The following is a 10,220-nucleotide window of genomic DNA, read 5'->3' as shown; positions in this document are numbered from 1 at the left end:
AAATCTTAAGTAGACATCTTAAGGGTCCTTAAAAACCATGTTTCAAAAATGTATCCACCAACACCTCCACCAAATGTTGTGCTTCTGTCACAAAATAAACAATTCTTGTGATTTATTGAGCTAATCCGCCCCACAGGGGATGCACATTTTTGGGGGGCGCTACCCACACGTTGAGCCCCGTTGCTCCTTCCATTAATGCACAATCCTTACAAGCTGTACCTCGTTGTAAAGGTGTCTAATCAGGCTTTCCAACAATATACAAAAGGCTACATGACCAGTTGGTATTATTAAAAGGGCAGTTTATATTAATCATTCATTTATTCACATAACAAATGGCTGCCACGGCCACCAGGGGCGCTTTTGAGGTCGCCCAATATCCAGATTTGTCTGAAACATATTCACCAACACATCCACCAAATTTCATGCTTTTATCACAAAGTGAACGATTGGTGTAAAATATTGAGCTAATCCGCCCCGCTTCAATGTTAACTCATACACACAGCAGGGATTCAGCTGTTCACTGGCACTGTTGTTGCAGGATGTAGTGATATTTTTTAATCAGAATGAATACATGTATCAACAGAAATATTCAACATTGGTACATCTGCTCATTCATCATCAACACATCTGACGTTGAAACAAATGGAGTACTTCATTACTGATGGTAACACAGTAGTTGAGTTCACCTTGTCGTCGAGCTCCTTTGTTACACAACGTGAACGTTTTGGGGCCGAGGTTGCGGATGTGTTGGCGGCAGACTGTGGAGGGATTGTTATGCAGCAAAAAAATGATTCCCAAAACATATAAATGATATGCAGCGGGTTGAGGTAATATCTGACTAATGTTACTTGTTTTTCTTTCTTGCACAGAACGACCATCCTACGCCCCTCCCCCTCCCCCGGCCCCAACAACAGTAAGTGCACAGCTCTCGGTCCCAGTCCACTCACCGGCTAGCTGCCAGGGTTGGCCGTTGTTGGTGCACCGTAGCACACTCTTTTTGGTTCCTTTTTTAAAAATCTTTCTTTTCACGCTGTCTTACTCCCTCTTTATTTTTATTCCTTTGATTTAATTTCTTCTGTCTGAACACACAGAAGTTGTTCAGCTTCCCATCATCGCTTTCACCCCTGCCTTCTCCCGTCATAACGCCACGTACCGAAGAGTCTCGCACAGATGGGTTCAAGTTTCGCCTGCTCTTACAAAGCATTGTTGCGACTGGGGAACACATTTTTTTTTTAAATCTGTTTTTTAAATAGAACGTGAAGCTTTTAAACATCTAATTTCAGAGTTAAAGGGATAGTAGCATTTTTTTTTTAAGTGTGGTTGTATGATCTACAAATAGCTCCTAAGTACTTTAATTGCAGTAGAAGACTCTCTGCACTCCTCCCGTTAGCAACGCCAGCCCATAATAGCCCTGCCCAGAGATTTACAACATACAGTGTTGTGAACAGACCCAAAGAAACGGCCTATTTTCGCGGCCTAAAAAAGGTTTTACCTGAAAAAAAATACACAGTTCCATTGTTCGCTATAATATAATTTTTTCCAGCCCTTCAAAGTGCAGGAAAAACACAGTTTTTATTTGGACCTAACCAACTCACGTATCCCTCCGCCCAGGGTTAGCGCCCGCCGATCAGCAGTTGGTTAGGTCCAAATAAAAACTGCAATTAAAGTACTTAGGAGCTATTTGTAGATCATACAACCCCACTTTAAAAAATGCTACTATCCCTTTAAGCTGTTGTAATGTCAGCAGATGTCTATGCAGTGAAGGAACCAACGTGCTTGTTTTGTTGCTTTTTCATGTCCGTACATTCAGCAGCAGGACACAACGTGTGTTAAGTTGAATTGCGATGGAACAGACGGATAATAAAATACAGGCAACTTTTGTTTTAAAAGGATCATTTGATTTTGTTTCACATGTTGTGTACTCGCTCTGAATGGACAGCCGATGTCATGGAAAACAAACAAACAAGCAAAACGATATACAAATAAAAATAAAAAAATCTACATATTTTCATGTTTCCCCTCCCTTTTCACTTATTTATGTTGATCCCTCTTCCTCCTCTTGTTTGTGAGCCATTTCTCATTCGTGTTTTGTCTCATTTGTCTTCCATCAGCAAATGCCCTCCACCCCTGGGTTTGTGGGCTACAACCCTTACAGCCATCTGGCCTACAACAACCTCCGCCTGGGAGGGAGCTCCGGAGGCTCCAGCAGGGTAATGACATGATGGAGGGAGGGTACGGGGTCTAGGAGGGAGGGGGGGGGGCATCATGGGCTAAATACACAGGTATGGGCTTTAGGAGGGCATCATGGACTAAATACACAGGTATGGGCTTTAGGAGGGAGGGGAGGGGGGCATCATGGACTAAATACACAGGTATGGGCTTTAGGAGGGGGGGGGGGGGGGCATCATGGACTAAATACACAGGTAGGGGCTGTATGGAGGGAGGGGAGGGGGGCATCATGGACTAAATACACAGGTATGGGCTTTAGGAGGGAGGGGAGGGGGGCATCATGGACTAAATACACAGGTATGGGCTTTAGGAGGGAGGGGAGGGGGGCATCATGGACTAAATACACAGGTATGGGCTGGATGGAGGGAGGGTATGGGCTTTAGGAGAACGGGGAGGTGGGGGGATAAGCAAAATGTCATCAGTTGGAATGTCAAGTTGGAGAATACAGAGGATGATAATAATCAAGAGACAGAATTTAAAACAATTTTTTTTTCTCTCCAGCTGTTTGTGGAAACAAAGTTGAAGAGTTTGTAAAAGGATCAGGATTTAAAAAGGAAAGGGATTGGATTAGTAGTAATTCAGGTAGACATCCATACCAGGAGGTGTGGAGATATAAGATTAGTTTAGTTCATTTATATCTTCTAATTGCTTATTTAAATGGCCACCACTCCTTTGTACAGTGAAAATGACCACAGGCTCAGTACACGATGGTTATGTTCCATTATAAAACGGAAAGGTGAAATCCGGCGATCTGATTGGTTGTTAACCATGGTATAATGAGCATATACCACGGCTACTATTCTAAAGCCTTATCACAGCGTAAGCTATCACTCCGCGTCAGGCACGTATGACTGGTATGAATGGAAGTTGTTGTCATGTATCCATGACAACGGACTGTTGCAGTCCGTAGCCCAAGACAGCTGATGTTTTTACGATGTTAAAAAACGGACTAAAGTAGTTGAATCCACATGTTTAAGGTGAACTTTCACCTCCGGGGAGGGTTAACAATGGTAGAGGGGACTGAGCAGTGACTTTCATCTGAAAAAAAGCGGAGGAAAAGACGAGATGCGTCTGCGAGGTGGGACTATTTCTTTCACAGTGGGGCTATTTTATTGGATAATATGTATTTCTGGTTGAATAAAACTACATGAAATTGATTGCGTATCCCTCTTTCATATTGCCTTTATTGGTAACCGTTTTATAAAAGCAATATATCACTCCAGTCCGTGGTATATGCTCATTATACCACTCCAAGGGGGTTGTCGTCCCTCCGCTTCGCGTCGGGCCGAACAACGCCCCTTAGCCGTGGTATAATGAGCATATACCACGGACTGGAGTGATATATTGCTTAAATATAATGATCTTGTTGTCATTGATTCTATTAATTTTGACACTGAAACGTTAAATTGATTGTGTTTGTAAATTGATCTTTAATTCATTCTACCAAAGTCATGATTCATCACTATACCAAAAAGTATAAATGTTGTCGACTTTAAACAAAGTAATGATAATATGTATGACTCATTTAGGCACAAAAATACCAGTCCACTGTCTCCTGTTCAATCACCAAATAAAAACGACCAATGGGAACTTCTAAATCAGTAACAAGGGAAATCAATCAATCAGTTATTGTGATTGCCATTATCTTCCTGCCCAGCAGTCAGCCAGCTTTTCTAAAAACAGTTTGAGCTTTGTAATGGTTTGAATTCTCTCTGATGGTCTCTATAAATAGTTCAAGGTAGAGCTGGGAAATGAAGAGCAGCCATTCCCATACATTGATTTATTTATGGCGACTGCCATTATAATCAGCATTTATTGCCACATATTGATTTCTCCCTTTTTTTCCCCTTCAAGTGGCTTAAATCTTATTTTCCTATTTCATATTTGCTCAGGCTTAAATCCTTACAGCTGTTTACAAACCCAGTTCTTTAACGTCCTTATTCACATCATGTCTTGTGCTATGAAATACGATATTCCGCTCACTACGTCCCTGCCTCTGTTTGAGCGCTGAGACTCCCAACACACACAAGTGGCCGTCACAGAGGTGTGATTGTCAGACGATCACACGAGGCTGCTTCGTGAGCTCGGCCGCTTGTGCCACTTTTTTCAAAACGCGTATCCCATATTTTGTCATCTCGGCCCACCTGCTTGTTTTGCAACCAGTACAATTTCACTGGGAGTGGTTTTATTTTGTTCAGATGTTTGACTTCCTGCAGTCACTCATCCTTACGTTTCCAGCAACAACACACATTCTGTGCAGGATTGAATTGTCAATTAGAAAAACTCAGTGATTGTCACGTCATTTAATATTTTAAACCATGCAACCGTTGGCTGCGGAAATTGATTTATATCCGTTAATGCATGTTAATGCTTTGGCAGTTATCAGTTATTTTGTATCCAGTTGGAAGAGACAGTGTGATGAATTGTCATTATTACATGTCACCATCATCAGACTGTAAACAGCAGATATTTTCTAACACTCTGCTTTTCTTTCCCCTCTCCAAACCTCTGCCCCTTGTTTCTTTTTTCCCCCTCTTCCCCCCTTCTCTATCCTCATTTATATTTTTCTCCCCCCTACTCCCCCCCTCTCTCTTTTTCTCCCCCTTTCACAGAACTCCACAGGCATTACTGTCCCAAAGCCTCCCAAACCTCCAGACAAGCCACTGATGCCTTACATGCGGTACAGCCGGAAGGTAAGCAGGAAGGTAAGACACCCATCCACGGTGTCTGCTTTTACTGCTTGTCCTCCCATCCCCTGAAAAAGGTGCAGCGGTTTGAGGGTGGGAGACAGCCAAGCCATGACGCCTCACCACCACCTCAACCATCTAGTGGAGACTTTCCACTCTTGTTATCCCCGTTGGCTTACAGTAGTCTCCAGTGTTTGTCAAGCGCTAAAGAGGAATAACACGCATGTGCAAGCATGATCTCCTCTTGCCTCATTTCCCTCCTGTCTTGGCTGCTTCTCTAGATTTACAGCTGTAAATCTGCTTTAAGATCAAGTTTATAAAACATAAAACATAAAACCAGCGCTTCTGTCTTTAGAAGTCTTTCATTCTGTTCCATCCTGCCCTTTTTGCACTGGGTGCTTCACCTTTTTTGCCAGTTGATAATCTGCCCACGAGGTGTTTTATGTAGGGGTGTAGTTTTCCCTCCTGTGCACTTTTCCTCCTTTTATATCCTTCACTGTCTCCTTGAAAACACTTATATATATTTTTACAATGAACTGCAGATGATTTGTATTGACCATGTGTTATGTCTGTGTGTGCGTGTGTGTGTGTGAAACGCTTCTGCTTGTGCACGTGTTTGCGTCTTGTTTGTTTGCGTGCACATGCAAGGTATGGGACCAGGTGAAGGCGTCCAACCCCGACCTGAAGCTGTGGGAGATCGGAAAGATCATCGGAGGCATGTGGAGGGACCTGACGGACGAGGAGAAGCAGGACTACCTGAACGAGTACGAGGCCGAGAAGGTGAGGGGACGTGAGGGGACGCTCGTCCATTTTGCACTGTGACCGTTTGCATCCATTCAAGTCAAAGCATTTCCGCCACAGTCCGTCATAGCCGTCCGTCACACATCGATCCGCGTCGATTAGATCGCCCCACACAGGAAGTCAAACGCACCGAGCATCCGGCAAATTTCAAAATGAAACACAAGGACAAACCTCCCGATCGTAAACCATCCCTTTGTCAACATTAGTGTCACCCACTGCCACAAACAACAACTCGTCGATCAGTCAGAGGGACCCAAAGCTCACAGGGCATCATGGATAAAAAAATATTAATCATGGAGGTGGAAAACTCTGATATTTTATGATACAACACACCTGTTCTACAAGCATACAAACTGAAACAAACTGAAACAGAAAGACAAAGGGATCTGTTTTTACATTTCAATCTCTCTTTGTACACGGAGGTATCACGATAGTTTGTAGTTCTCCCGTGATCTAGGGTCTCCAGCTGCTTTGGGCACCGGAGACGGATCAGAAACGCGACGCATCCAGTGCGCGAGGGTTTGATACGTCAAACGGAGCAAAACCGTATCGGATATGGAAGGAGACGGATCCAGTTGAAATTGGGGGTTACATGTGCCAGTTATGCAGCGCAGTCCCTGTGAAGGAAGGTCAGACAACAACGTGCACGGACATCTGCACGTGCATCGCCTGTAAGGACGGCGATGTGCTCTCCAGCTGACTCACCTGCAGAACCTCCACAATGGATGTGGCTGCACAGCTGTAGCAACGTGTGTGTTTTAGAGCTGCCCCCAAATAGTCGACCAAGCATTAGTCATCACAAAGTCATTAGTCGACCAAAATTTCATTGGATGATTGGTCGCAGGTAAAAAACAAACATTTGGAGCTACGTCTTGTCAAAATTAAGTCAAACTCAATATGCTGTCAGTTCTTGTTTGTCAAAAGCGACTTCCCGATGTTGCTACAGACTGTTACAGAAAGACTTAGTCGACTAATCGCCCTAAATGATGACTATTGGCCGACCAAGAAAATCTTTGGTCGGGGGCAGCCCTCGTGTTTTTATAGAAAAAACAAACACTGTTGATCGCTGATGGAGGGTCAGGTTGCCAATCGGCACTAGTCACAGACGTTTAATAGAGCATTTTAATCCTATCGGTTAGTGAGTGTCGCCTATCGGCCAGCAAAGAGTTATAAATGTGCATCCCTAAGGAACAGTTATACAGTTAGCCACCTAAAAGTCTCATGATAGCACACTTGCTGTTTGCAAAATGGTATTCAAAAGAGTATAAAAACACGAGGGAAAAGATTCTTTGCTGCAGTCAGATAAAGCGGCCCGTTGCTCATCTTATTTTTGTCTCCTTTCCTCTCTCAGATCGAGTATAACGACTCTTTAAAGGCCTACCACAATTCCCCAGCCTACCTGGCCTACATCAACGCCAAGAACCGGGCCGAGGCGGCGATGGAGGAGGAGAGCAGGCAGCGGCAGAGTCGTATGGACAAAGGCGAGCCGTACATGAGCATCCAGCCCGCTGAAGACCCCGATGGCAAGTTTTTAATGTGGATAAACAGCTGTGCTACACAACAAAGAAGTTACTGGTTGTTTTATTTTATTTTTTCACTGATAACAGTTGCAACAGTTTGAATGGAATCACTGATGTGTAAGTGGCCCGTTGACCTCCTCCATCATTAAGTCTTCTCTTCCGTGTCCTGCCCAGACTACGACGACGGGTTTTCCGTGAAGCACACGGCGGCCGCTCGCTTCCAGAGGAACCACCGGCTCATCAGCGACATCCTCAGTGAGATCGTGGTGCCCGACGTGCGCTCGGTGGTCACCACGGCCCGCATGCAGGTGCTGAAGAGGCAGGTCCAGTCTCTCATGGTGCACCAGGTAGGTGTCTCACCCTCTGTCTGTAGCCCAGTGGTCTCTCCAGTCCTCCTGTCTCACCCTCTGTCTGTAGCCCAGCGGTCTCTCCAGTCCTCCTGTCTCACCCTCTGTCTGTAGCCCAGTGGTCTCTCCTGTCCTCCTGTCTCACCCTCTGTCTGTAGCCCAGTGGTCTCTCCAGTCCTCCTGTCTCACCCTCTGTGTCTGTAGCCCAGTGGTCTCTCCAGTCCTCCTGTCTCACCCTCTGTGTCTGTAGCCCAGTGGTCTCTCCAGTCCTCCTGTCTCACCCTCTGTCTGTAGCCCAGCGGTCTCTCCAGTCCTCCTGTCTCACCCTCTGTCTGTAGCCCAGCGGTCTCTCCAGTCCTCCTGTCTCACCCTCTGTGTCTGTAGCCCAGTGGTCTCTCCAGTCCTCCTGTCTCACCCTCTGTCTGTAGCCCAGCGGTCTCTCCAGTCCTCCTGTCTCACCCTCTGTCTGTAGCCCAGTGGTCTCTCCAGTCCTCCTGTCTCACCCTCTGTGTCTGTAGCCCAGTGGTCTCTCCAGTCCTCCTGTCTCACCCTCTGTCTGTAGCCCAGTGGTCTCTCCAGTGCTCCTGTCTCACCCTCTGTCTGTAGCCCATTGGTCTCTCCAGTCCTCCTGTCTCACCCTCTGTGTCTGTAGCCCAGTGGTCTCTCCAGTCCTCCTGTCTCACCCTCTGTCTGTAGCCCAGTGGTCTCTCCAGTCCTCCTGTCTCACCCTCTGTCTGTAGCCCAGCGGTCTCTCCAGTCCTCCTGTCTCACCCTCTGTCTGTAGCCCAGTGGTCTCTCCAGTCCTCCTGTCTCACCCTCTGTCTGTAGCCCAGCGGTCTCTCCAGTCCTCCTGTCTCACCCTCTGTCTGTAGCCCAGCGGTCTCTCCAGTCCTCCTGTCTCACCCTCTGTCTGTAGCCCAGTGGTCTCTCCAGTCCTCCTGTCTCACCCTCTGTGTCTGTAGCTGTCTGTAGCCCAGTGGTCTCTCCAGTCCTCCTGTCTCACCCTCTGTCTGTAGCCCAGCGGTCTCTCCAGTCCTCCTGTCTCACCATCTGTGTCTGTAGCCCAGTGGTCTCTCCAGTCCTCCTGTCTCACCCTCTGTCTGTAGCCCAGTGGTCTCTCCAGTGCTCCTGTCTCACCCTCTGTCTGTAGCCCAGCGGTCTCTCCAGTCCTCCTGTCTCACCCTCTGTCTGTAGCCCAGCGGTCTCTCCAGTCCTCCTGTCTCACCCTCTGTGTCTGTAGCCCAGTGGTCTCTCCAGTCCTCCTGTCTCACCCTCTGTGTCTGTAGCCCAGCGGTCTCTCCAGTCCTCCTGTCTCACCCTCTGTCTGTAGCCCAGCGGTCTCTCCAGTCCTCCTGTCTCACCCTCTGTCTGTAGCCCAGCGGTCTCTCCAGTCCTCCTGTCTCACCCTCTGTCTGTAGCCCAGTGGTCTCTCCAGTCCTCCTGTCTCACCCTCTGTCTGTAGCCCAGCGGTCTCTCCAGTCCTCCTGTCTCACCCTCTGTCTGTAGCCCTGCGGTCTCTCCAGTCCTCCTGTCTCACCCTCTGTCTGTAGCCCAGCGGTCTCTCCAGTCCTCCTGTCTCACCCTCTGTCTGTAGCCCAGCGGTCTCTCCAGTCCTCCTGTCTCACCCTCTGTCTGTAGCCCAGCGGTCTCTCCAGTCCTCCTGTCTCACCCTCTGTCCGTAGCCCAGCGGTCTCTCCAGTCCTCCTGTCTCACCCTCTGTCTGTAGCCCAGCGGTCTCTCCAGTCCTCCTGTCTCACCCTCTGTCTGTAGCCCAGCGGTCTCTCCAGTCCTCCTGTCTCACCCTCTGTCTGTACTGTAACTTTGGAAAGCAGCAAAGCGTTACATGAGAGGATGTAAACTTATGCTGCACACTCCCATGATAGAAGTTCTAGCACTCTGATGACACAGGTTTTTTATCACTATTTTATTGCTATATTTATCGCTGTTGTCCTAGCACTCTGACGACACATAGGTTTTATATCTTTATTTATTGCCGTTGCCACACACAAGAACTTTGATACTGATACCATTTTTATGTGTCTTGTTTTACATCTGTGTTGTATATTTTTCAGGTGGGTCAATAAAGTTTTGTTCTATTCTATTCCAAAGGTTAATGTACAAGATGATGTGTCCTGTAAATTATTAATACAAAGTGTAAATCTTGATTTATTTATTTTTTTGTATATTTTTTGGCTTTTTTGCCTTCATTTGATAGCTCATAGTGAGATAGACAGGGGAAAAAAAGAGCAAAGAAGTAAGTGATGAGTGGAGCACAAAGCTGCACAAACACCGCACATTTCTGCTCAGGAGAACATTAAAAGTCAGCTGTTTTAATATTGTTAGAGGTGATTTAGATGTGCAGGATGTTTAGTATCTCAGCCAGCTGTTGCCATGGGCAACGGAACGGAGCCAGACAGCCATGTTTAATGTAATTGGTCCTTTTGGACGCCTACAGGAAGAGGTCAGAAAGGTCAAACCCTTGTCAAATTGTCCGGGGGCAACCTCCGACTGCCAAATTTATGCAACCGATCACGACCGGTTGAACGGTCTGATGACACAGGTTTTTTATCACTATTTTATTGCTATATTTATCGCTGTTGGCGCACACAAGAGCATTGATACTGATATCTTTTTTA

General features: G+C 46.6%; 1 protein-coding gene across 1 annotated transcript; it reads left to right on the top strand.

Moving 5' to 3' along the window:
• The first annotated feature begins 850 nt into the window (after positions 1-850).
• On the top strand, positions 851-7,878 carry LOC146983862 (SWI/SNF-related matrix-associated actin-dependent regulator of chromatin subfamily E member 1-like). Its single transcript, XM_085785323.1, has 7 exons — positions 851-913; positions 2,112-2,210; positions 4,842-4,922; positions 5,565-5,696; positions 7,069-7,240; positions 7,412-7,584; positions 7,789-7,878. The coding sequence occupies exons 2-7, from the start codon at positions 2,115-2,117 to the stop codon at positions 7,876-7,878; spliced, it is 744 nt and encodes a 247-aa protein (XP_085641449.1). The 5' UTR covers positions 851-913; positions 2,112-2,114.
• The last annotated feature ends 2,342 nt before the right edge of the window (positions 7,879-10,220 follow it).

Source organism: Trachurus japonicus, chromosome 8 (genome assembly GCF_045865225.1).
Source record: "Trachurus japonicus isolate A0001 chromosome 8, Traja_1.0".
Classification (NCBI taxonomy): domain Eukaryota; kingdom Metazoa; phylum Chordata; class Actinopteri; order Carangiformes; family Carangidae; genus Trachurus; species Trachurus japonicus.
The sequence above is the reverse complement of the archived record's forward strand: the minus strand, read 5'-3'. Positions and strand labels throughout refer to the sequence as shown.

What these genes read in the sequence shown, in the direction of transcription:
- LOC146983862 (XM_085785323.1), top strand. Translation starts at nt 2,115, where the DNA reads ATGCCCTCCACCCCTGGGTTTGTGGGCTACAACCCTTACAGCCATCTG. An exon ending in ACGAGTACGAGGCCGAGAAG is followed by an intron (nt 5,697 to 7,068) that starts GTGAGGGGACGT and finishes TTCCTCTCTCAG; the next exon opens with ATCGAGTATAACGACTCTTT. An exon ending in GCCCGCTGAAGACCCCGATG is followed by an intron (nt 7,241 to 7,411) that starts GCAAGTTTTTAA and finishes TGTCCTGCCCAG; the next exon opens with ACTACGACGACGGGTTTTCC.